The sequence below is a fragment of the Protobothrops mucrosquamatus genome, unplaced genomic scaffold (genome assembly GCF_001527695.2).
Source record: "Protobothrops mucrosquamatus isolate PMUCROS unplaced genomic scaffold, P.Mucros_1.0 scaffold157, whole genome shotgun sequence".
Classification (NCBI taxonomy): Eukaryota; Metazoa; Chordata; class Lepidosauria; order Squamata; family Viperidae; genus Protobothrops; species Protobothrops mucrosquamatus.
In genome coordinates, this window is record NW_015386521.1 from 432,625 (window position 1) to 459,468 (window position 26,844).

Sequence of the window (26,844 nt, forward strand, 5' to 3'; positions counted from 1 at the left end):
ATTTAATCCCATTTATACCCCGCCCTTCTCCCGAGGGACTCAGGGCGGCTTACAGGTAAATAAAAACAGTACAATACAATAAATATCTCTAAAAGCCAAATTAAAATATATATTAAATAACCTGTATTAAGTTTAATATTATAAAATCCCTTTAAAATCCCTATAAAATCCCCCCCTAGGCCAATCCCGCTTGATGGAACTCACGTGGATTCTTGTATCTGACAAAGAGTTTGCTTTTACAGGGCATTAACCTCAAGAAGGAAGTGCTTCAAAAAGAATGTAGTCACTGCAATTTTTGATTAGTGGCTTATTTACACCAGCAGTCCTTGATTATAAAAATATTAGCATTTTTTGTAATAACTCTTAGCACATGCAATAAAAACTCCCAAGATGATTCACACATAAAAATACTTCCTCTGTTGAAGTAAAATTCAGAATGTGAATAGTTTCAATGGATTTTAGTTAATTTGGGGTAGCTTGGTAGATTTATGGAGAGTTATGATGTATTTCCTAGACCAGGGGGTAGGCAACCTTGGCTCTTTTATGACTCGTGGACTTCAACTCCCAGAATTCCTGAGCCAGCCATGCTGAGGGGAAAGGGAGAGGTTTCCAAGCTGAGCCATGTTGGCTCAGGAATTCTGGGAGTTGAAGTCCACGAGTCATAAAAGAGCCAAGGTTGCCTACCCCTGTCCTAGACAAAAGAACATCAATCTCTCAAGATAGTTTAGGATTTTATTGCTACAACCCTGCAAGTATTTTCTACGAATAGGGAGTTATGAATATCCCTCATTTTCATAACAGAATCATCATTATTAACCCCCTCCAGCCATAGAAAATAGGAAAGAGATAGATCATTGAGTTATGAAGCAACCACCTACAGATAGTCTTTGACTTACGCCCATAATGGAGTCCAAAATTTCCACCACTAGGCCACACAGTTGCTAAGTGAGCCATGCCCTATTTTATTACCTTTTTAATCATCATTATATTGTGAATCTGGCTTGCCCCACTGACTTTGCTTGTCAGAAGTTCCCTAGGAAGGTTGCAGATGACAATTCCAGGACCCCGAGACTCCGCAACCATTGTAGATACATGCTGGTTAGCAGGCACCCAAAGTTTAATCACGTGACTGTCGGGATGCTACAAAGGTCATAAATGGAGAAACTGGCCATAAGCCACTTTTTTCAGAGCCGTTGTAATGTTGAACGGTAATTAAACGAACGCTTGTTAAGTCGAGTATAGAGACTAGGAAGGCATGCCTGCTTCCGATTGGGCCGTTCACCGTTTCTGAATGACATCAGGAGGAAAAAAAGGCTAAGGGAAACACTGCTTGTCTGCTTACCTGCGGGATGTTGACCAAAAGGCTCGCATTCGGGACATTGGCAACACGGATGAGGCCCTGCTGGATGATCCGCTGGCCCTGGATCTGCACGCTGGGAACGGAGGCCCGCGGAGCGAGGAGCAGCGGAGGAGGTCCCGAGCTGGAGTGCGGGCGGATGTTGTGAATTTGCTGGGGAGACACAGAAATGGGCTGATACAGATGGATACGTGGGAGGAAGGCAGGAAAAAGGGAGAGGAGAATGAAGGCCAAGCAAGGGAGAAGAGGAAGGGTGGGATGGTAACAAGATGTCGTGGGAGCAACGCAAAAAGGGGAAGAAGAGAAGTCAAAAGGAAAAACTATTAGTTTTTTTTAAAAAAAAAAATCAAGAAAAAGGAATACTCCCAAAGCCAACAGTGTAGATTTATTCTTAAGAGCAGCCTGGAAGATTCTCAGGATGCATCAGATCCTAACAGGAAGTGGTTTTTTTTTTGCTTTGTCAGATAATCAAATTTAATATAGACCTGCAAGAAGCAGCTTCATAAGCACGCTTCGATTTGCATCCCTTTTTTCATGAGCACCATGGTCGCTAAATGAATGGCTGTAAACTGAGGACTGCCTGTGGTGAATAGGCCTGAATTGCAGAAAGACTGAGGGAATTTAAGAGCAGTGTGTAAAGGAAGCAAAGCAGGCATGAGACCAACTCAAAAAAGGGCTCAACAATGATGGCAGAGGGTACAAGAAGGATGTGTAATGTTAGATATGCATTGTTGGGAATGTGTGTGTACTTTTGTAGGCAGGCAATACCATGCTGTTGACTGAAAACACACATTATTTGCAATACATATTATAGACAGAGTATGGATCTGATAATTAATGTGCCGAAGTCCAAGGCCGTTGTGTTTGACAGGGATAGTAAAGTATGCATAAATGACAAAAAAACTAGAAAAGATGAATTTTAAGATGTACTGATAGAAAGCTGGTGAGTAGTAATGGTATTCTCTGTGGAATGTTTGTTAAAAGATGCAAAAATGGCTACACCTACAACCAATTTTGCCTTCTTTATTATACAGAGTAAAGATTATGTCAAGAGATACTGTCGTGATTTATTAAATGTAATGGAGATAGGGTACTTAAGAAGTGTAATGTGGGAGAGAAAGGGCCAAGAATGAACGAACATGGAGGGAATACAAAAACAAGTGACTGACAGGCTTAATCATGACAATATATGAGGCTCAAAGTATAGAACGAAAATATGGAAGAATAAATGTGTTGAGAGAGAGAGAGAGAGAGAGAGAAAGAGAGAGAGAGAGAGAGAGAGGAGGGAGGGAGAGAGAGATGGAGAGAGACTGAGAAAGCCGCAATTTGATGGAGTCAATGAGATCTTGAAAAAGAGGGAGGCAAGAAGTTTAAAGAACAAAAGACAATGGAAGAAGTCATGGATGGCACCTGAATGACATAGCAGAAGCAGTTTCCCAGAACAAAAAGGCATGGAGAGGTACAGTGAATGTGTAAAATACTTTAAAGTAGTTTTCTTTTTCTTCTCTTACAACTTTAATCCCTTCATCTTGCTAATTTGTAATTAATTTAGTTTCTTCTGCCTTATTTCTCTGGGCTTGACGGAATATTCCAAAAGGAACATCTCAGCTGCCTTAAAGTTTGGCCTGAAGAGAAATGATAGGGCATAACTCAAACTAATAAATAATAAACAACAGATCCAAGTTCTGGTGTCCCCTTGGCCACAGAATCACTTGAGGCTACCTCACAGGCTTATTGTTGTGGGGAGTCAAATGAAGCAGGACCATCATAGATTGGCAGGGCATAGAAATTGATCAATTCATATAAAGCATTCTTAACTGAATTATCAGCCTTTGCTTACATGGCAATTTCTGAGGAAGAGGGCACAGGCCAGCAATGCCCTTGCATGACACAAGTAATCCTTGTTTAGTGACAATTGGGACTGGCAATTCAGTTGGTACACAAAACAGCTGTTAAGTGAAACTGTGACTGTGCTTATGATCTTTCTTCAGCTTTCCTTTGGTTTACAGGTCTGTGAAGGTGACCGGTGGAAGAATTGGCCAGAGTTGCTTTTTCAGCACCATCCTAATTGTGAAGGGTCGCTAAACAAGGCAATAGCTAAACAAAGACTACCTGTGAGGAAGAACTATCAAGAATAACAGAATAATAGAATTGGAAGGGACCTTGGTGGTCTTCTAGTCCAACCCCCTGCTCAAGCAGGAGACCCTATGCTATTGGCTGTCCAATCTCTTCTTAAAAACCTCCAGTTATGGAGCACCCGTTATTTCTGGAGGGAAGCCATTAACTCTGTGTTCTGTGCAGTAGTCCTTTTGGGCAGTGTGTTTCTCAACCTTGGTAAGTTTAAGATGCATGGAGTTCGATTCCCAAAATTACCTAGCCAGCATGATTGGCTGAAGAATTCTGGGAGTTGAAGTTCATGCATCTTAAACTTGCCAAGGCTTTAGGACAGTGGTGGCGAACCTATGGCACGCGTGCCAGAGGCAGAACTCAGAGTCCTCTCTGTGGGCACGCACGCCATGCCCCAGAGAGGGCAACTGTCCCTCTTCAACCAGACACCCGCTAATTGGCTGAGATCCCACATGGCCGGATGGATCCCAGCACCCATGCGCTCTCTGGCCTCTGTGTGCAGGGGCCGATGGTGTCAGGCAGCCGCCACCCTGGCCCCTGCCTCACCTTTCCCTGTGACAATGGCACCCCCGCCCTGCCTTGCCTTGTCTCACCCTGCAGGACGAGCCTCCTGCCCACCGCCCCACCTGCCAGAGACCCCCTGGATCTCCCCCAACCCTGCCCGGCCCCCACAGGCACCCCTCCCCACGAGCAACATCAAGGTGATCACACCCACATTGGCCACACCCACCCAATCTGCCATGACCACCACAGCCACACCCATCCAGTGGGCCACGCCGACCTGGCACCCGGATATAAATAAGTGGGTTTTGGGTTGCAGTTTGGGCACTCGGTCTCTAAAAGGTTCGCCATCACTGCTTTAGGATTTCAACAGTAAACACAACCAGCTATTTGACCTGACCTAGCCTCCCCTTAGCCCAGTATATCCTAGCCAACAGCAACTCTCTGGGGTTTCAGACAGAAAAAAAATCTTCCCCAGCTAAGCAGATATAATCAGAGTCACGTAGGAATCTTGGAAGAGCAAGGGTGAGGTGTGAGGGGAGAAAAAAAAAAGAAAGAATATAAAGTACAATAATAGCTTACCTGTGCTCCTCGGACTAGAGGTGGCATGACTATTTGCGTGTTCTGTTGAGAGCCCAGCTTTGAAGATGCCTGTTGCCCACCCCGGATCAAAGGAGGCGGAATAACAGTCCCAGGAATACGTGAAGAAGTGTTCTGTTTTGGGAGCGGGGTTGAGTTGGGGAAGACAGGGAGCAGAGTCAAAAGAATGGTTTTGCTTTATAACTGCAGATAGTCAAAGATCCATCAAGGGCATTCTCTGCCCTATTTTCCTTGTGCTCACTAACCAACTTCTTAATATAGCTTTGAGAGCCAGTTTGGTGCAGTGGTTAAGGTACCAGGCGAAAAAAAAAAAACCTGGAGATCATGAGTTTTAATTCTGCCTTAGGCACAAAGCCACCTGGGTGATCTTGGGCCCGTTGCTGTCAGCCCAGGGAAAAGAAGCAATAATAATAATAATAATAATATTATAATAATAGTAATAGTAATAATAATAATAATAATATTATAATAATAGTAATAGTAATAATAATAATAATAATAATAATAATAATAATAATAATAATAAAGTTGGAAGGGACCTTGGAGGTCATCTAGTGAGTCCAACCCCCTGCTCAGGCAGGAAACCCTATACCATTTCAGACAAATGGTTTCCCAGTCTCTTCTTAAAAACTTCCAGTGTTGGGAGCATTCACAGCTTCTGGAGGCAGGTTGTTCCGCTGATTAATTGTTCTAACTGTCAAGAAATGTATCCTTAGTTCTAGGTTGCTTCTCTCTTTGGTTAGTTTCCAATGGCAAACCACTTCTGAAGTCTTGCCAACAAAACTGCAGTGACTTATCCCGGCAGTCACCAGGAGTCAACCCTGATTCGAAGGCAACATTTAGATTCATACACGTACAGCTTTATTTCCAGTTTCTTTATCTATCCGCTCAGAACTACTATAGGAGCCCACATATTACAATCAGTTGTTTTAGTGATTCATCAAAGTTCCAACGGAGACTTCAGAAGGTACCCATCCCCTGGTTCTCACAGTCACGTGACTGCATTTTGGGCGCTTGGCAATTGGCCCTGCATTTATGGCTGTTTGTAGTATCCTGAGCTCACAGGACCCACGATTTACAACATTTTTGCTGAAAACTGGGGTTTACTTCCAGTTTTCAGCAAAAATGCCCCATAGCAAACAATGAGTTTGCTTAACAGCATTGGCTTTATGACCAATGCTAAAACAAAAAAGTCATAAAATCAGATCGCTCACATGGGTGACTCACTTTAAAACTGTCACAACTTATGGCCATCACAGTTCTAAAGTTGAGGGCTACCTGTACTGAAGCAGCCTGTAAAGACTGAGTCAATGAACAGAGATCTTTCTTACCTGTAGAAGGGCTGACTTGCTGGATGCCATGTTCTGTGTTCCCCGCACTAATGGGGGAGGTGTTGCTACAGCATTTCCTGAAGAACCAGCAGGCTATAAAAGACAGGGAAACACACGGAAGAGAGAAATGCATTAGAGCAAAAGCAGGTGATTTTGCAGGCACTCTTTGGGCTCTCTGTTTATGGGCCCAGCACCCTGAGTTTTCACTGGCCAAAAATGTGGTGCCAAAAGGCCAATATTATGGGTTTTCAATAACAGCAGAGGAGAGAAGTGGAGGAATGACAGCAATCTGCTTCCTGGAAGAATCTTGCTTTCATTTATATCACGGTGGTGTCCAACCTTGGCAACTTTAAGACCTATGAACTTCAATTCCCAGAATTCCCCAGCCGGCATGGGGAACGCTGGGAATTCTGAGAGTTGAAGTCCACAGGTCTTAAAAGTTGCTAAAGTTGGATACCTGTGATTTACATCCTTGGAAAAAACAAGGAACAGACTGTGCCCACTCTGGTGATGTCATCCTGTTATGGAATGGCTTCCTGCAGATCCCCAGTCAGGTATGGACAGTTTTAAAAAATGGACAGTTTTTTTTAAAAAAATGCCAGTAACCTCTATTATAATAATTATTGTTGTTAGTTGCGAAGTCGCGTCCGACCCATCGCGACCCCATGGACAACGTTCCTCCAGGCCTTCCTGTCCTCTACCATCTTCTGGAGTCCATTTAAGCTCACGCCTCCTGCTTCAGTGACTCCATCCAGCCACCTCATCCTGTGTCATCCCCTTCTTCTCTTGCCCTCCATCTTTCCCAGCATTAGGCCCTTCTCCAGTGAGTCCTTCCTTCTCATTAGGTGGCCAAAGTACTTGAGTTTCAACTTCAGGATCTGGCCTTCTAAAGAGCAGTCAGGGTTGATCTCCTCTAGGACTGACCGGTTTGACCGCCTTGCAGTCCAGGGGACTCGCAGGAGTCTTCTCCAGCACCATAGTTCAAAGGCCTCAATTCTTTGGCGCTCAGCCTTTCTTATGGTCCAACTTTCACAGCCATACATTGGAACAGGGAAAACCATGGCCTTGACTATACGTACTTTTGTTGGCAGGATGATATCTTAAAAGTCATGCTTGGTGGGGGGGGGAGCAGTTTGAAAGCCAGAAATGGTCCCCAAGGTAATCAATGCCTAGGTTGGAGACAGGTGAGAAAGGCCACATATAAACTACAAGTACAGGGGGGGGGGAAGGCAGACTACGCACCTTTTGAGCCGTTGTCTCCTTTTGTATCTGACTTTGTCGTAATTTTTTCAGTAAGACCAGCTTAGCTTCTTCTAACCGCAATTCCTCTTTCAGCTGTTTAATCATTCGCTCCCGTTCTTCTGGGCTGCTTTTCTACAAGGACACAGGATTGGGAGAAAAAGTTTTAAATTTCATTTAGAGAGGGGGAAAGAGTCAAATTAGGGAGGACGGCAGAAGGGCTGACTTAAAAGAGGGCTTTAAAGAGGACACAGATGAGAGGGAGATGGAAAGAAGCAGAACGAGAAGCAATGTGGCTTGTTAGGCTAGCCTTTTGTAATCCAGTGTCCTACAGATAGGTTAAAAAACAGGGGTCTGCAACCTTGACAACTTTTAAGACTTGTGGACTTCAGCTCCCAGAATTCCTCAGCCAGCATAGCTGAAGTCCACAAGTCTTATCTTAAAGTGGTCAAGGTTGCAGACCCCTGGGTTAAAGGACAACTGCCAAATTTCCCAGCCAGCAGTGACAGGATTCTCATCATCCCCGAAGAATAAAAAGGCAGGGGAAGCACAGCTTTTGTGCTGAAGGAGGAATTCCACGCATGAGTGTCATGAAGGAACAGACAGATGGCTCATGTAAGCGACCCAGGCATAAAGAACAGAAAAAACAGAGTCTTGACATGGGGGGGGGGAGAGAATTTTGAGCAGCTGGGGCACCCGAACTGGAGAAGAAATTCATGCACTTCGACTGGAGGAACAGAATGGAACGAGAGGTCGGACGCAGGAGGGCAAAGCCAGGGAGCTGGGAAGCCACCAAAGGAATCACCGCAGAGAAAACCCTCCGGGCGACAAAGCAGAGGACATGACCAGTTTTTGCCAACGGACAGAGAAAAGTCAATTCTGTTATATTCTGATTTATGTACTACTGTGGCGCAGATGGCGGGAACCCTTGAAGATGAACTCATGACTTATTGGGCCAAAGATCTGAATGTACTAAGGGTGTGTGTGTGTGTGGAACCAGCCTGTTCGGTCTCAGTTGTATGACTGCTGGGTTAGACTCACCATTAGCACTTCTGCGCTGGTCTCTTTTAATGCTATTTTGGTTAATCCATTCATTCTTGGGCTTGACGGCTCGTTGTCAGATAGTACTATTACATCCGGTGAAGGGACTCTCCTCTCTTGCTTTGCATCACTGAAAAAGGAAAAGATGCATGAGCAGGGATATTTTTAAGGAAAAGGATGAATAAATCCTAAGACCCTCGCCCGCCCTCTCCCTACTCAGCAAGGTGTATTTTTCAGGCCTATTTGGAGGGAAACCAAAATGACACTTCCTTCCAGTTCCTGCCTTCCAGTTCCTAGTTAGTGTGGCTGCAGAGGGGGAGAGGAGCATTCAGAAGGCAAAGCAATGGGTAGGGATTCCAATCTTTATGACAATTCCTGAACTTTCCAAGGCTAACAGAACCAGAGTATACGAATGACATAAAGTGGTCCAATAAATTGTCTTTGGAAGGCAGAGAATTTGGAATGGCATATGGTATGGTCATGTGATCACTTGATATCTTTTGGGGATGGTGTTTTGATGCATGTAAGTCAGTGGTCTTCAAACTTGGCCACTTTAAGACTTGTGGACTTCAACTCCCAGAATTCTGGGAGTTGAAGTCCACAAGTCTTAAAGTGGCCAAGTTTGAAGACCCCTGATGTAAGTAGATTTATGGCAAAACTCTTATTTATTTTATTTGGAAAATTTATATTGCCGCCTACTCACTCATGGTGACTCAAGGCGGCTTACAGGAAATGAAAAACACAATATAAAAGAAATAAAAATAATAAAAAATAAAAATAATAAAATAATAACCACCCCCAGCGATAACACACATTCATATCAACCTGGGTTTTCCCCAGGCCCGCTGGCAGAACTACATCTTCAGGGCCTTCTGAAAGAGTGTCGGGAAGGGGGGGGGAATAGTCTAATTTCCAGAGGGATGATGTTCCAGAGGGAGGGAGCCACCATGGAGAAGGCCCTTCTTCGGGGTCCAACCAGATGAAACTCCTTAGGGGAGGGGACCTGCAATATTCCTTGCCTCCCCGCTCTAGTGGGTCGGGTGGATGGGACCAGCAAGAGGTGGTCCCTCAGATAATCTGGTCCCAAGCCACGAAGGGCTTTAAAGGTGACAACCAGCACCTTGAATTGCACCCAGAAGCAAATCGGCAACCAATGCAGCTTCCACAGGAGAGGGGACACATGTGCACAAAAAAAAGGTATGCACAAAATCATGTGGGCCATTGCATTTTGCACCAACTGGAGCAAAGTGTTAAAGATGTTAACATGATATCAAATTATGTACAAAGCTTTGGAACTTGCTTATCAGGAATTATGGTTGATCAAGCATGGGGGAGGGGTAGCTAAAAGAATTATACTGAGAAAGGAAAGAAAATATTATTCCAGATGTTAAAGAATGGAATGTCTTTTAGAAATGTGTGACTTATCCATCTTGGAAAAAGCAGTATTTTCTACCAGTCAAATGATGAGGCAATATGTATGGTTTTGGCAGATTTTTTTTTTGAAATTTTATAATAATATTTACTACTGATTTTATGATAATACTGTATGGTATTTATTAATAAACCAGTGGTTATTGAGAAGTTTAATATACAAGGTAGAGTTTTTTTCTTTGCTTTTTATCTTTATCATTTTCGCTTTTCCTTGTCTTTTCTTTAAGCTTAAAGACTATTTCATTTAACTGTGTTTTTAAAGTGCTTTTCGTGTTTTGAAAACTAGCAGTTATTTTCTTTTTTCTTCCTAGGAAGCAGTTAGTTTACTTTCACTGATTTTCTGCAAGAATAAGAAACTTAAAGAGACATTTTCACAGAGCTGCAAGACAGCCAACTTCCAGAGATAATCCATGTGTCTTCAAACTCTAATCTAAAAAGTTCCTGGAGGCAACTGCAGAAAGTTAATTAATTAAAAGCTTCTTTTTGAGTTTGAACCAGTCAATCTAGTACTTATCCCCCAGATGGATTCAACTCACCCCCCCTCTCCCCATTTCTGCAGTGGAACAGACTGAGAAGAGGGGGGCACCACAAAGCACCTACCAAGAAAATATACCAAGAAGTTTTTACGGAAGTAAAACTTCCATCCCAAGAAAAGGATGGTAAAGCAAGCTCAGGTGAAAATGGCAATACATACAAATTCCTCTAGAGGGCACTCTCATAAAGCAATAGTTTACTATGAGCATTAAAACAAAAGTTGAAGTCCGGAATCAAAAGAGAAAAGGGGGGGGATGCTTCTTTCCCCCTACTTTTTACATTAGACTCAGAGACAAATGCATTTGGAAAAGGCAGGGCGCACCGGGTTCAAACTAATATTACAAAAAAGGACATTTCCATCTTGCACCCATTCTGTTGACACACCCCCCCCCCCGTCTAAAGCCAATTTGGCTTGACTGTTAGTAGATCAGATTCTTGTATTGTAATAAAACTTTGAACTCAGCTCCTGTTCCTGGGTACAGGTACGGCTTACAACAGCTCATTTAGTGACCGTTCAAAGGTACAACAGCACCGAAAAAAGTGACTTATGACCATTTTTTTCAACCGAGAAGCAACCTAGAACTAAGGAGAAACTTCCTGACAGTTAGAACAATTAACCAGTGGAACAACCTGCCTCCAGAAGCGGTGAATGCTCCAACACTGGAAGTTTTTAAGAAGAGACTGGACAGCCGTTTGTCTGAAATGGTATAGGGTTTCCTGCCTGAGCAGGGGGTTGGACTAGATGACCTCCAAGGTCCCTTCCAACTTTATCATTATCATTATCATCATCATCATCATCATCATCTCCATGGTCACATGATCAAAATTCAGACGTGTGGCAAATGACTCACACTTATGACAGTTGTACAGTGGTATCCCGGGGTCAAGTGATCACTTTTTCTATCAAGGAAAAGTCAATGGGGAAGCCAGGTTCACTTAACAACCCTGGCAAGAAAGGTCGTAAAATGGGACAAATCTCACTTAACAACAGACATTTTAGGCTCAATTGTGGTCGTTAAGTCAAGGACTCCCTGTACTTGCGCCTGACATCAATCCTCTTATAAACCTTGCAGATGTAATTTCCCTGGACAAGCAGATTTCTCATTTGCCATCAACCAGACCATAGGATTTACCTTGCCCAATATTTAAGAGGGATTGAACTGATCCTGAGATAACCGTGTTTTGGGAGAGGCCACCCCCAGTTTCATATGGAGGAGATTTCAAGTTTGAAACCTGGTCACTGTTTTCAACAGAGGAATCGCTGGTCCTCTTCATAATCCAGATGTGACAGAAGCAAAGTTTCCTAGAAGCAAAGTTTCCTGATCAAGGGCTGGAAACCCTTTATGGGCTTTTTTTCTCTTTTTTTGCATAAAAAAGAAAATAATTCTGTACTTCCGGTTTTGAGGATTAGAAACAACAGATTAGTGAAAGAAAGAATTTATGACATGATCTTAAAGAAAGGTTTGAATAGAATTGTATGTATAACATACAACTGTATTCGTTTGCCAAGAGGAAAATCGGAAACCATTTCTTTACACTTCTTTTTTATGTTTTTATTTATTTTGTTTTTTCCACATTTTTTGGTACCGCCCATCTTCCTGAAAGAGGGACTTTTGTTTTCTGTTCTGTTCTATTGTTTCTTTTTGTTTTCTTCTGCTGGCTGTTTTCTCTTTTTTTGCTCCCTTTCTTATTTCACTTTCGCGTTTACTGTATCTTTTGCTTTGAATGTACTCTTTATTATATATGTAAAACCTTTCAATATAAATTAAAAAGTCGCAAGTTCCCTGTATTTGCAAGAAGTTTTTCATCAGGAACTCACGTGGCGGTCACCTGAGCCTCCCCTTGATCCACTATCATCACAAAAAGCTTTATTTCCTCTATTCTAACAAGCATCCCACACCACGTGACTGATTGGGACATGCTTTGCCGGTCACATGACCTTTTTAACCATTCCTTCCCACGTAGTGGAAAAGCTACGGTAATAAACCGGTTGGAACTGGTTTTGTGACACATCGCTTTCATTTTGTGGAATGGTGAGGGGGGGGGATGATTAAGACAGGTACGATAAGAAAATGGAAGGAAGGGAGAGAAACCACAAACACACATTCAAGGAACTGGACGTCTTAGGAGACAACAACTTTTCTCAGATCTGTAGGGAGACGAAGCTCACAAAAGAGAGGGGGGGGGGGAAGGCTGCCATCCCACCATAAATCAATCTGCAATCTGGCATTCAGCAATGTCCAGGGAATGAATGCAGCTTCCAGAAGTTATGGCCGAAGATTATAAAGTGCACTAAAGGATATACCAAGGAAACAGAGGCTGTTGTGAATAATACTGATGAAATGAAGAAAGCTTGAGGGAAAGTTTTTGATTTTTGACGAGGGGGGGGGAAAATTATGAACTTCGCTTCACTTCACTTTTAGAGACTCAGAGGAAATGCTTGGACCCAGAATGTGTTCTGTATTACACTTCAGTTGAGGAAATACAGGTAAAGATCCCGCTGAATCCAGTTTGATTCTTAGGGACCCCCTGGACAACTTTAGGTAGCTTTCTCGGCATCTTCCGAGTGGCTGGATCGTGAGATGGGTGGCATATAATTTTAATAAATAAAATCTAAGTGGCTTAGGTGCCATTTGGACACATGAAAGCAGTTTGCCAAAATCTTTTCTCAGGTTATGTGCTGGTTTTTAATTTATTAGAGTTATAATGCTGCCCATCTCACATAAAACAATTCTGGGTGGCTAGCACAGTAAAATATCAATGCAATGGCAAAATGCAACACATAAAACATTAGAAAACATCAGAAAAATGCTCACTGAGGACATTTTGTTTCTATTCTCAGTCCAGCCCGCAGCCCTGGGATTTCCTAGTGGCCGCCCTTCCAGATACTTATCAGATCTGATCCAATTCAACATTGCTAAGATCACCTAAGTTCTGTCGCCTGCTGTGATACATCACCCCCAATAACCTTAAGTCAACCCACCCTTGATTGATTGCTCTCTCTCTCTCTCTCTCTCTCTCTCTCTCTCTCTCTCTCTCTCTCTCTCTCTCTCTCTCTCTCTCTCTCTGTGTGTGTGTGTGTTATTTACTAATAGGGATATCCAAATTGAGGACTGGACTTACTTTGCAGCAAAAGAGACTGCATAATTTGAATAAAGAGGCAGAACATCTTTATCAAAGCAATCTTCCCTCTTTAAAATACATTTCAACAATCTCCTTCCAAGAAGAAAAGTAGCAGGGCAAGAATTTATCTCTGTTGCCATTATTACACAAATAGGCCCCTACCTTGTTGTTTTTCTGAAAGGCCCAGAAGACATAGTTTTGTTAGTGGACCTGCTTTTTACCTTGTGAAGTTTTAATGTTGTAAGCTGCACGGTGTCATTTGTGTGTGAGCTGGGTGGCCATTTATAATGGCAAACAGATGTGTTTGCAATGGAGCTGCTGAGAGAGAGAATGTGGCTAACACCGTTGGCTGAGTTTAGGCCAGGGGTAGGCAACCTTGGCTCTTTTATGATTTGTGGACTTCAACACCCAGAATTCCTGAACCAGCCATGCTGACTCAGGAGTTCTGGGAGTTGGAAGTCCACAAGTCATAAAAGAGCCAAGGTTGCCTACCCCTGGTTTAGGCTATTAGAAGATATTAATAGTCCACACATGTGGTCTTCAGTGCTTTTGAGGAAAAATTGTAGCTTGTTTCTCTCATCCAGGGGTCTTCAAACTTGGCCCTTTTATGACTTGTGGACTTCAACTCCCAGAATTCCTCAGCCAGTGTGCCTGACTGAGGAATTCTGGGAGTTGAAGTCCACAAGTCATAAAAGGGCCAAGTTTGAAGACCCCTGCTCTAACCAAAAGACATCCTGTCCCCGTGAAATGCAACGGGGGGTGGGCATGGATCTTAAAAAATTGATATCCCCGAGATGTGCCTACACAGGTAGTCCTCGACTTACAAACTTTTGTTTAGTGACTGTTTGAAGTTACAACGGCAAATTTGTCGCACATTTGCTCACTTTTTTTTTAGTAAAAAAAAAAAACCAATTATGGAGGGAGAAAAGGAGGCAGAAACACCATGTATATAGTACTGAGTTGCACACACACACACACACACACAAAGAATAGATGTAACAACAACAAAGCAAGAATGTTTCAGCTCCTTGCATCCGTTGTTACTTTTAAGAATAAGTTATAATCTCCTTCCAAGCTATTTGCTAATGGTTGATGTTGGATGCTTTCAAAATAATAATAGAAAAAACAATGAGGAGGCATCATAGATCTCTTGCCTTTGACCAAGGAGAAAATTAGGCAGCATACGATTCCCCTGCTCTCTGCAACCTCAGCCGATTCCTTAACAACCACAGTTGGAGGACAGTGTGATAATTCTAGGAAGCCCAGTTTGTGAAGCTGACCTTGCATACAGAGAGATCTACCTCTGGCTACCGGAAGTCGGATTAAAAAAGGGGAAGGCTACAGAATCCATGGCCAATAATATTCCTCAAAATCTGGGAATCTTTTGACTTGTGTCTGCTGGAACACTAGAATCATCATTAATAAATGCTTGGCTTAAAAGGGGGGGGGGGTTCCTGCGTCGTTTGGGACCAGGTCTCAGCAAGATATCCACTCCGAGTCAGGGAGCAGCTGAACCGATGCTCCTCCTCCTTGCTGCTACTTTAATTTGTCTGACTCAAATTGCCAGAACAAAGAGTCACAACCGGCCACGTCGGAATGATGGTGGCTTCTGGGCATTAAGGGAGACAAGTGGTAAAACTAGCCCCGGCCTGGCACTTTCAAGCTGGTCAGTCAGGCTATGTAGAGTAGATAATTGAGTGAATTAAAATCTTGCACTAACTAAGCCGAATGTTGCAACCAAGATCTCATACATCTAACTTAGCAACCTAGCATGATAATCAGCTCTTTTGCATAACTTATGCTCTTTTTTTTTTTAATCCGGGGAGGGGCTCTGCAGAGCTGCTTATTCTCAATTACCAGAAAACGTCAACTCCATCCTCAGAGATTGCTAGCATCTTAGTACAGTGTTTCTCAACCTTGACAATTTTAAGGCATGTGGACTTCAACTCCCAGAATTCCACAGCCAGCGTTGCTGGCTGTGGAATTCTGGGAGTTGAAGTCCACATGCCTTAAAATTGTCAAGGTTGAGAAACACTGCCTTAGTACAACTGGTCCTCGCTTACCGACTGCCTTGTGTAGTCGGTTTGAATCGATGATAGTGCTAAAAAAACAAAGTTTGTGGCCAATCCCCACATTTATGACCACCGCTGAGTCCCATGTCTCAAGTCACATGATCATCGTATGTATACTTCACACCCAGCTCGCGACAAGCAGAGTTATAATACAAAAGGCAGAATAAAGAAGTTGTAGTCATATGATTTTTCCACTTAGTGACCAGGTCACTTTGCTTAAGGACCAAAGTGGAAGTAAGGTTATAAACTTGCTGTGCTGCCAGGACTTTCCACTTAGTGACCATGGCAGGTAAAGACTTGAGTTGCTGGTCCCAACTGTGGTCACTAAGCGAAGGTCTACATGCATTATCAACACTTTCAAGCCAAACATGACTACAAAATAAAAGTGATGGATACTGCTGAGCAATACTTTCTCTCCGGCCATGGGAACTAAGGCTGTTGGGAACTGCAGTTTAGCTACTTTTAGAACTATGGATTCTCCTTCCCTTGACTAGAATCTTAAAAGAACAAGAGAAATAAGTGAGGAAGGGTGGGATGGAGGAGAGAGAAAAAGACTCAAGTTGTTAAACCAGTATCCAAACAGCATTTTGCCTCTTGAGATTTCATCAAATGGTGCCCACACAGTTTCAAATATATCTTGGCAACTTTTTCAAAGAAAAGGTTATCAGGAAACTGAATTGTATCTTTAGTATCACCTTAAAAGTCTTAGCAGCAGCTCTTTCAGATAAGAGCACACGTCCATTTTGCAACGCTTCCTGCTTTCCACCCTGGCTACCCAAATGTCACAGAAAAAAAAAAGTGGGGCTTAAAGGCAACGAATTCCCACAAACTGGCATTCAGAGCTGCCTGGTCTCTAAATCTGGGGTGTTCCTCACATTTATCGGTAGTACACAGGCTCCTACATATTTACAATGCAAAACACCTCTGGAAACTGTGGGTCCCTTGGAAAACTTGTTAAAACTTCTCTAAGCACCCACCGGAACACCCGAGGAGAAATTTGAACACCTCCCCTTCAAATAAACAAAAAGAGGAAGAAGGTAACTTATTTGCAAACAGGAAGTCAAAAAAGAAAAAACGCCATTCTGCCATCCTTCGTTCAAAAATCAGAGGCATCTCCAGCACAAGACTGTGCATAATGAAAAGTAGCTGGAGGGTGGGGTGGGATGATACAAACACACACACACACATACACACAATATATATATATATGTATGTTTATATATATTTCATCAGCATAACCTGCCTACCCTGAAGAGCAGGTTGACCAACTATCCCCATTTTTAATTCCAATGGAATTATTTAAAATTCTGTCAAACACGGACTGGCTAGTGTGAGATGTTTTAAAAGGCCTTTTTAGGGCAACAGACCTAAAGTGAATGAACTCGTGTATGGTTCATAAAATCAAGACCCCCAATAGGAGCTCGTTGTCCCCTACCAGTACAAGATCTGCATCAACTATTTTATCCCGAGGTTAAACGTTGAAATAAAAGCAGCTATACAGGTCATCCTTGACTTAGCCATTTATTTAGTGACTCTTCAAAGTTAACAGCATTAAAAAAAAAGTGACTTATCACCTGGTCCTCGCACTTACACAACTGTTGCAGCATCCCCATAGTCATGTGATCAAAATTCAGGTGCTTGGCAACCAGTATGTATTTACAATGACTGCAATGTCCCAGGTTCATGTCATCGCCGTTTGCAACCTTCCCACTTGGCTTCCGACAAAAGGGAAAGCCACATTCATGTAAGGAATCTGTGATTCATTTAACAACTAGAGTTATTTGCTTAACGACTGTGGCAAAAAGGTGGTAAAATTGGGTGCAACTCACTTAACCACTTTGCTTAGCCATGGAAATGTAAAATGCCTGGGAAACCAGGAGATTCAGGCAGTTCAAAGGAGTATAAAGATTTATTGCAAGATTAAGCTCTCTACAAGAATCAGGCCAAATGACCATTAAGGGAAATGAGGACAAAAGTAAGAAGAGTCATTCGAGATGGGCTGGACTTAGATCTCTGGCGGGTGCGAAGGGTCTCGTGACTTATGACGCATTTGATTCTTTCCTTGGACTCTGGTCATCTCCTACAGCAGTGGTTCTCAACCTTTTTAATGCCATGACCTCAGCCGGTCGTAAGTCGAAGACTAAACCGGTCGTAAGTCGAGGACTACCCAACCAGTCGTAAGTCGAGGACTTTCCCTGCCCGGGAGCGCCGCGCATACGTGGTTCCGCCCCCTGCGCCGGCCGAGGCGTAGCTGGCAAGCAGCAGAGACGGAGCAGGCCGACCACCAGCTGGCCCAGCCCAAGGAAGGTAAGGCACCCGCTGGAAAAGGGGAAAAAAAATGGCGGACAAAAAAAATGGCGGACAGCCTTGCTTAGCGACCCCCATGAAATGGTCGATCGACCCCAAATGGGGTCCCGACCCACAGGTTGAGAGCCACTGTCTTACAGGAAAGCATGAACCCAATTGTGGTCGTTAAGTCGAGGACTACCTATATTCCTGATCATTGAGCTTTTTTATAACTGGGCAGTATGGCCCTTCAAAAGCTCCCCCTCTTTGGGCAACACTGTATGAATAGATTACTATGTAGAGGCCTACAATACTCGGCAAGGCTCAAGGAAATGCATGTTTTGTGCCTAGGAAATTTCCAACTTAATCCCCAGCATCGGCTTCCCCACTTTAAATGTGCTGGGACTGCAGTTTATTAAGTTCCCAGCCAGAATGGCTCCTTGCTCATTAGATTGCCGTAAAACACAGCCACAAGGTAAGTCCATCAAAAGCATGCTAGAAAGCTGATGGCTGCAACACCCCTGCCAAAAACTGAAGTGTCAGCAGGTGCTGGCGTGAAGGGGGAGGGGACAGGTAAAATTTGAGGCCCAGTGGGCCCTACCAAATGCCTTGCCAGATGGGGATCACTGTGGGTCTTTGTGCAATGGTCAAGACCAGGGGTAGGCAACCCTTGGCTCTTTTATGACTCGTGGACTTCAACTCCCAGAATTCCTGAGCCAGCATGGCTCAGCATGGAAACCTCTCCCTTTCTCCTCAGCATGGCTGGCTGAGGAATTCTGGGAGTTGAAGTCCACGAGTCATAAAAGAGCCAAGGTTGCCTACCCCTGGTCAAGACAAAGAGAAACTATAGAGCAGGGGTCCCTAACCCCCGGTCCGTGGACCAGTACCGAGCCATGGCATGCCAGCAACCGGTCCACACAAACAAGCAAAGCCCCATCCGCAGGATGCAGGAAGCACACAAAACCACACCCCCTCCGGTCCGCGGAAAAACCTCTCTCCACGGAACCAGTCCCTGGTGCCCAAAAGGTTGGGGGTCTCTGTCATAGAGGATAGTGGCCTACATCAAGTTATTAACACTCTTCGTAGTCTTTTAGAGTTAGAGTGAATTGCTATTTTTACATCTACCAAAATATAAAATATCTTTGGCTTTAGTTTACTTGATGAAAAATCACCCACACCAGCAACTGTCCAAACAATGCAGGCATCCCCAATACTCAATATTACTTTACAAATAGATGCTTTTGTTTCTGAATTGCCAAAAGTGCTGCTCTCTGCCTACGTTCAATTGAAACCCTCTCACCCCTCTCCAAAATACAGGGAGTTCATTAAATGACGGATCAAAATTACAACAGCACTGGAAAAAAGTGGCTTATGACCGTTTTTCACACTTACGACCATTGCAACATCCCCTTGGTCATGTGATCAAAATTCATATACTTGGCAACTGACTCATATTTACGACGGTTGCAGTGTCCCAGGGTCACATGAACCCCTTTTGCAACCTTCTGGCAAGCAAAGTCAATGGGGAAGCCGGATTCACTTAACAACCAGGTTACTAATGTAACAACTGCAGTGATTCACTTAACAATTGTGGGAAGAAAGGTCGGAAAATGAGGTGAAACTCACTTACCAAATCTCTCTCATTTAGCCACAGAAACTTTGGGCTCAACTGTGGTCTTAAGTCGAGAACTACTGTAACGCTCTTTACATGGGGCTCCCCATGGGGAGCATCCGGAGGCTCCAGCTGGTCCAGAATGCGGCCGCGCGGGCGGTGCTGGGGGCGACACGTCGCTCCCATGTAACACCGCTGCTGCGCGAGCTGCACTGGCTGCCAGTGGCCTTCCGGGTACGCTTTAAGGTGCTAGTCACCACCTTTAAAGCGCTCNTTTTAATGATTTTAAAGTTTCAGGGGATTTTTAAGGGTAATTTTAATTGATCGGCCTGTTTAAATATTTCTTTTTAATTCGGCTTTTAATTATTGTATTTGTATTGTAGTTTTTATGAGGCTGTTAGCCGCCCTGAGTCCCATGAGGAGAAGGGCGGGGTATAAATTAAATTATAAATAAATAAATAAATAAATAAATTGTCTTATTTTCTTTTCTCAGTGCATCGAGTGGAACCTCTCAGTGCATTTGTCAATGTCTATTAATTAATTCATTAATTAGTCTTCATTTAAATCCCATTGCTTTTCTGAGGAGTTCAAGACACCATACACTGTTCCCTTCCAAACCGTCATTCTCAGTTTGTCTTCTTAGGATTTCTGCCAGAGAGTTTAGGGTCCAAGTCACCCAGGGGAGTTGGAATCTAGTGTTACTTGGCTCTCTGGGAACCTCCACGTTACAAAACTTTTTGGTATTTTAAACCAAATTGTAAATCTCCAGTCCACAGTGATGCTCTATACCAGGGCTTTTCAACCTTTTCACCCATTGTACCACTTTTAGGATATGGCAACATCTGAGTACCACCAGTCACCCAACAAGGTGTCAAAAACTTGATGACCCCCCCCCAAAAGGAAAAAAGTGATAAAGTACAGGTAGTCCTCGACTTACAACACTTCACTTAGTGACTGTTCGAAGGTACAAAGGCACTTAAAAAAGTGCCCCCCAAGCCACAGCCGAGCAAGACACCTGCCTGCCCACCCGGCAGCGCTCTTCCTCCTGTCTGAGGTTTCCATTGTTGTGAGCATTTCTGTTGAGGATTGGCAGCAGGGGTGGGATGGGGGTTGTTTGGTTTTTATTCCCCCCTGTCTGCTGGGTGGTTGCAGCAGGTTTTGGTCACTTCACATGACCCTGGGACACTGTGACCGTCATAAATATGAATCAGTTGCCAAGCATCTGAATGTAAATCACAAGACCCTGGAGATGCTGCAACATTCCAGCTGATCGGCGCTTCTTCTGGGCTCAGCAGAAGCACCAGGATCAGCGCCGAACTCCAGCTGGATCCTGGCGCTGATCCTGGCGCTTCCAGTGAGCCCTGACAGCCCTGCAGCTCCAGCCATCTCTCGCTCAGGCTTGTGCAGTGCTGCCACCGGTTCAGTTAATTCCCCTCCCTACTACCACTTTCCTTGGATGGTCGCGTACCACCTGCCAGGTGCCAATGTACCACAGGTGGTACCTGTACCACTGGTTGAAAAGCCCTGCTCTATACCAGGGGTAGGCAACCTTGGCTCTTTTGTGACTCGTGGACTTCAACTCCCAGAATTCCTGAGCCAGCATGTTACTGGGCCAAGCAAGGTGTTAAGGAAGTGATCCCTAAAAATTATGCTAAGCCTTTAGAGTTTCTAAATGAATCACTGAAACTTTCAGAGAGTCCTAAAACAAAGTGATAACCAGATTACAGGATTGGTGCAAATGATGGAATCTCCTGCCAATAATGCTGACTATCATTTGAGTGGTATTAGACGAAGCATCAGACGAGGATAAAGGGGAAAAAGGCAGGTTGAAATTCACCGACTCAGTGTCACTAGATCAGGGGTAGGCAACCTTGGCTCTTTTATGACTCGTGGACTTCAACTCCCAGAATTCCTGAGCCAGCCTGGCTCAGCTTGGAAACCTCTCCCTTTCCCCTCAGCATGGCTGGCTCAGGAATTCTGGGAGTTGAAGTCCACAAGTCATAAAAGAGCCAAGGTTGCCTACCCCTGGGCTAGTGGTTAAAGCAACAGTCCTGGAAAGTAGGAAACTGGGAATTCTAGTCCTGGCTTAGGCATGAAGGCTGTGACTCTCAGCCCAACTCACCTCACAGGGTTGTTGTTGTTGTGGGGCAAACTTGAGGAAGATTATTTGCCACCTTGAGTGATTTACAGTTGTTAAGTGAGCTCTGCCCCATTTTACCACTTTTCTTGCCACAATGAAGTGAATCGCTGCAGTTGTTAAATTAGGAACAAGGTCCTTCAGTGAATCTGGCTACCCCATTGATGTTTTGCTTGCCAGAAGGTTGCAACCGTCGTAACTATGAACCAGTTGCCAAGTGTCTGAATTTGTGGAAAAACACTCAAAAAAGTTATTTTTGTCTGGTCCTTGCCCTTATGACGGTAGCAGCAACCCCACAGTCATGTGGTCAAAATTTGGGTGCTTGGTAACTGGCATATATTTATGACGGCAACAGCGGAGCAAATATTAAACCAATCTAGCCAAAAATGATGTGGCAGGGAGTTCCACCGATACCGTATGAACCAGATGCGTCCTGCAGTTTCCTGTCTTTGGGTTTCTGTTATATGCCAGGACATTTTCTGTCCCCCAACACTCTCCCCCCCCCCTAATTGCCTGGAGAAGTGAATGAGAGGCACGGCCACTTGTTCCCCAAAACTCATTTATGACTGCTTACCTTTTTGAGGTGCTCATATCCACCGGCTCATCTCCCGTCTGAACCTCCACTCGGATGGTTGCTTTCATCTCCCCTCCTTTTAATAATCCCTGGACTCTACTAGATCCAGACTCAGTCTTTAGCTTAAGGTCCCCCCCTTCAGAGTCGGCCTCAGGGCCGCCCAAAAGCCCCTTGTCCATTTTCATCTTTTTACAGTCCACGTCGTTTTGGGTGATTTCCCGTTCAAGTGCTCGCTTCTGACTTCGTGTCCTGCAAGCTTCCTCCGTCATTATGGTGCTCTGGAAAAGAAGCACAAGGAGATGGGGGAAAGAGAGAGAAGGGGGAGAGAGGGAGGAAGCGAGAGAGGGAGGGAGAGAGAGAGAGAGGGAATGGGGAAGAGGGAAAGAGAGAGAGGGAGAGGAAGAGAGAGAGGGAGGAAGGGTGAGAGAGATAGAGGGAGGGAGGGAAGGGGAAAAGAGACAGAGAGGGAGGGAGGGAGGGAGGGAGAGAGGGAATGGGGAAGAGGGAAAGAGAGAGAGGGAGAGGAAGAGAGAGAGGGAGGAAGGGTGAGAGAGATAGAGGGAGGGAGGGAAGGGGAAAAGAGACAGAGAGGGAGGGAGGGGGAGAGAGAGAGAGAGAGAGAGAGAGAATATGTTAAAAGTACACTAACCGGGTGCCATATTTTACCACATATATGGCAAATCAAGTTGTTCTGCTCCGATCCTATACTCACACCCCCCCTCTATCACGCTCTTTCGAGTGGAAATAAAATAATCAAAAGCCAAGACCGGTTGGGGGAAAAAACAACACAGGTGCAAGTATGCCTAACTTCCCATAGGAAATCCGGAGCATTACCTTCCGTCAACGAAGCTTGTTTTTCTTATCATTTTAGATTCCCCGATTTTCTTTAAAAGTTTTACTTCTCGTGACGTGCCCAAGGCTCCGTGAAAAGCCTTTCCTATGAAGAGGGTTGAAGGGAGGGGGACGCGGGCTCCTTTTCCCCCTACCCCATCAACTCTTCATGGCCCAAAACTGGCAACTTTAGTAGGCTGATGCTGAAAGTAAGGCACCTGATTCGGCAACGTCCTTAAAAACTAGGAGAGCTGGGTAACTCTTCCCATCCCAACAGTCTTTATAAGTCTGTTCTGAAAGTGCTCCGGATCCTTAAGGAATCAGGTGGGAATTGGGGAGACTTGAGGGAAAAGGGCTTTAAAAAAAAAAAAAAAAGTTAAGTTCGGAGGAGGAGGGAACATGCACCGGGGAGGCCTGCTTCTGACCAAGCCTCTCCAAACCCTACCTGCAAGAAACACACATAACTGATGGGGGTGGGGGCTGGGGGAGGAGAGCTGAGTCAGTTTGTGATCCCATGACATCACTGGATCTACACATGACCCTTTCCCAGGATTCAGTCGGGAGACACAAAGCACTTTCCAGAAAACCGGTCTGAACTGGTTCCAGACAACAAGCTAAGTGTCGTTAACCCTAGCGGAGACACCATCTTGCAGGGCTTGGCGTGCTGCTGCTGCGGCATCTGCTGCAGCTGGCATTCCACAACAGAAGTCCCGGGGACCATCCCCTCTGCGCCTCTTAAAGGGGCAGCGTGCTTGACACCAGCGCAGCAATGGCTGCCCGGCCACCACTTGGCCAGGAAAAGCCACTTGGGTGAAATCCTTTAAAAATAAACAAATAAATAAACAAACAAACAAATAAAAGTAAGCCAAAAAAGAGAAAAAGAAGGTCCAACTCAGAATTAGAAGGAGGTAAGGGAGGGGGGGACAGTAAGACTATGGGGAGGAAAAAAAATAGTTGGCAAAGGTAGTGTAACTTTCTCAATGCAGCTACAGACAAACTAGAGAAAGAGAGGGAGAAGGAAGAAGAAAAAAAAAGCCTTGGAAAGTAAAAGAGGACATTTCAGGAGGAAACACTCCAAAGGAAAGAGGAGGCAAGTGGCTTTGAAGTTTCAAGACATTTCAGTTTTGAGTTTTCACTCCGTGAGAGTCCTCGATCTCTTCAAATTCTACAACATCGCCCCCTCCCAAACCATCCCCCCCACCCGCACCATAACACCCAACAACCTGCTGAAACAAAATCATTATTTCTTTTCTGATCCGCAACAATTCAGCAAAAGCAGATGGGGGAATTCTCCGGGTTTGGAGCCAATGTATTTTGAGGGCTTTTGAAGGTTTCAGATTGTGACGTACACACAAATACAGAAAGTCTCTGCTGCCCATTGACACAATTGGTACTTTCTGAGGATGTATTTCTAAAATATGCGAGGGAAGCCTACGTTAATTCTATTCTCCAATTATGTAATAAGCTATTCATGGGGAACAAGGTGCATTAAACCGTAACACGGTCACAAGAGTCTCTTATGATCTGCTTCATAGGAAGGGACTTTATACTGCTTTTTAGTTGGGACACCCCTGCACTACAATATGCTTTGGATCCCCTAATGTGACAGGAAGACACAGCAAAGCCAAGTTTTAAAGACAAAAGAATAGTAGGTGCTGATCTCACCTCCAGCAACCAAGATGTTCCGGAGGGCGGGGACCATGACAGGAAAGCCTCTCTCCTACATCCCACTAGCTGAAATTCCTTGACCAGTGGGATACATCACAAGCCCTTTCTGCTGAAGGGAGTTGGGCGGCCCAATCCCACTGGGCCGAACTGGCTCCTCAGATAACCTGGTCCCATGTCATGAAAGGCTTTAAAGATGATATTTTTGGACCCAGAAGCAAGGGGTCTGCAGAATGGTCTGCGCCGCTATATTTCTGGAAACATTTGAGAAGAATCGCACCTGTCTGAAACCAGCTGCCAGTCAATTTTGACTGGATACAACTGGTACCAATTCCTAATAGACCGATTTATCTGAACTGCTGTACTAATTGTAGCTTCCAAATAATAATAATAATAATAATAATAATAATAATAATAATAATAATAATAATAATAATAATAATAATAATAATAATAATAAAAGTTGGAAGGGACCTTGGAGGTCATCTAGTCCAACCCCCTGCTCAGGCAGGAAACCCTATACCATTTCGGACAAATGGCTGTCCAGTCTCTTCTTAAAAACTTCCAGTGTTGGCGCATTCACCACCTCTGGAGGCAGGTTGTTCCACTGGTTAATTGTTCTAACTGTCAGGAAGTTTCTCCTTAGTTCTAGGTTGCTTCTCTCTTTGGTTAGTTTCCACCCGTTGCTTCTTGTCCTGCCTTCAGGTGCTTTGGAGAATAGCTTGACTCCCTCTTCTTTGGGGCAGCCCCTGAGATATTGGAACACGGATATCATGTCCCCCCTCGTCCTTCTCTTCGTTAAACTAGACATACCCAATTCCAGCAACCGTTCCTCATATGCTTTAGCCTCCAGTCCCCTAATCATCTTTGTTGCTCTTCTCTGCACTCTTTCTAGAGTCTCAACATCTTTTTTACATCGTGATGACCAAAACTGGATGCAGTATTCCAAGTGTGGCCTTACTAAGGCATTGTAAAGTGGTATTAATACTTCACGTGATCTTGATTCTATCCCTCTGTTAATGCAGCCTAGCACTGTGTTGGCTTTTTTGGCAATACTCTTCAAGGGTAGAGCGCATTGCAGTAATCCAAACTAGATGACCAGGGCATGAGTGCCTGAGCACACAGTCTATGTCAGGGGTCTTCAAACTTGGCCCTTTTATGACTTGTGGTCTTCAACTCCCAGAATTCCTCAGCCAGTGTGCCTGGCCGAAAAATTCTGGGAGTTGAAGTCCACAAGTCATAAAAGGGCCAAGTTTGAAGACCCCTGGTCTATGTCTTCATACTCCCCCAATATCCTACCCCAATTGTATTTTTAGCAGAATAATAAGAGTTGGAAGGGACCTTGGAGGTCTTCTAGTCCAACCCCCTGCTCAGGCAGGAAACCCTATACCATTTCAGACAAATTGCTGTCCAATCTCTTCTTAAGATTATCTTAATTAAAAAAGAAACATAGTGTAAAGGAAATCAACAGCTTCATGCATAACCTGTATTTCAAGCAATGCTTCCACAGCCATGTTGACTCTGGTCATATTTGTTAACAATATTCTGGTGGGCAGATACAACCAAATGTTTTATTTATCTTTGGGTAGGTTAGGCTCTCCGGTTATCCCTACCTAATAATTTTGTGAGATTGCCCACAACATTCACCTCCGGATGTGTCCATCACGGCAAAAAGTAGGGGACCCCTATGCTAACCAAGAGCTTATTTCAACCACAATTTATTAAATAAGCCACAGAACACAGATGCTGAACAAACAAACAAAAAAACCCTCCATATGGTAATTAGCATAATTGAACCACCCAGTCATTGTCTGACAGCCTCTCCTCCAGAATCTCCCAGCCCTACTTAGAGATGGGGAAAAACTGAGTGTCACCTCCCAAGTTATGGTGCCTCGTTCTCATTTTGCATGAATAAATTTGCAACTTAGGATGCCTGGAAAATGCTTGGATGTAGGGAGACAATAGCAAAAACTCAAGACCCCAACAGAAGTTACTCACATGCAAGTTGAAGATAAAGAGAGCGTGGGACCAACAAATAAAATTCAGAACAAGGTTAAGTAAGGATGGCTCAACAGGGATCCAATTCTTCCTGAACTCCTAGCTAGCAAATCAAACAAATTTTTTTTTAAAAAAATGAGGTGTATTTTGCCCAGAGTATGAAATGAAGGGCCTTTCCCCAACAACAAGAAAAGGGGCGTTGTCTTACCTGAACGCCTTTTCTCAGTACGGAGATGGAGAATTCACATGTGGGTTTTCATTGGATGCCTGCTCTTGAGACCAAGTAGTCAAACTTGACACGCCCCCTCTTGCTGATCCAGTCTTTAACGAGGGCGAAGTGACTGAAGATGGACGAGGTGTTGGCTCTCAGACCCCAACAGTAGTC

The 26,844-nt window shown here is 44.2% G+C and overlaps 1 protein-coding gene across 1 annotated transcript in view; it reads right to left on the reverse strand.

Annotated features, from left to right (window-relative positions):
• Positions 1 to 26,844, reverse strand: part of GATAD2A (GATA zinc finger domain containing 2A) — a 58,465-nt gene that overhangs the window by 11,412 nt on the left and 20,209 nt on the right. Inside the window, exons 2-7 of the mRNA XM_015813459.1 lie at positions 21,966 to 22,243; positions 8,197 to 8,326; positions 7,159 to 7,290; positions 5,917 to 6,009; positions 4,568 to 4,699; positions 1,343 to 1,510 (exon numbers count right to left, since the gene is read on the reverse strand). Of these exons, the coding sequence (XP_015668945.1) occupies positions 1,343 to 1,510; positions 4,568 to 4,699; positions 5,917 to 6,009; positions 7,159 to 7,290; positions 8,197 to 8,326; positions 21,966 to 22,234 (924 nt within the window). The 5' untranslated portion in view covers positions 22,235 to 22,243. The remainder of the gene's footprint in view (positions 1 to 1,342; positions 1,511 to 4,567; positions 4,700 to 5,916; positions 6,010 to 7,158; positions 7,291 to 8,196; positions 8,327 to 21,965; positions 22,244 to 26,844) is intronic.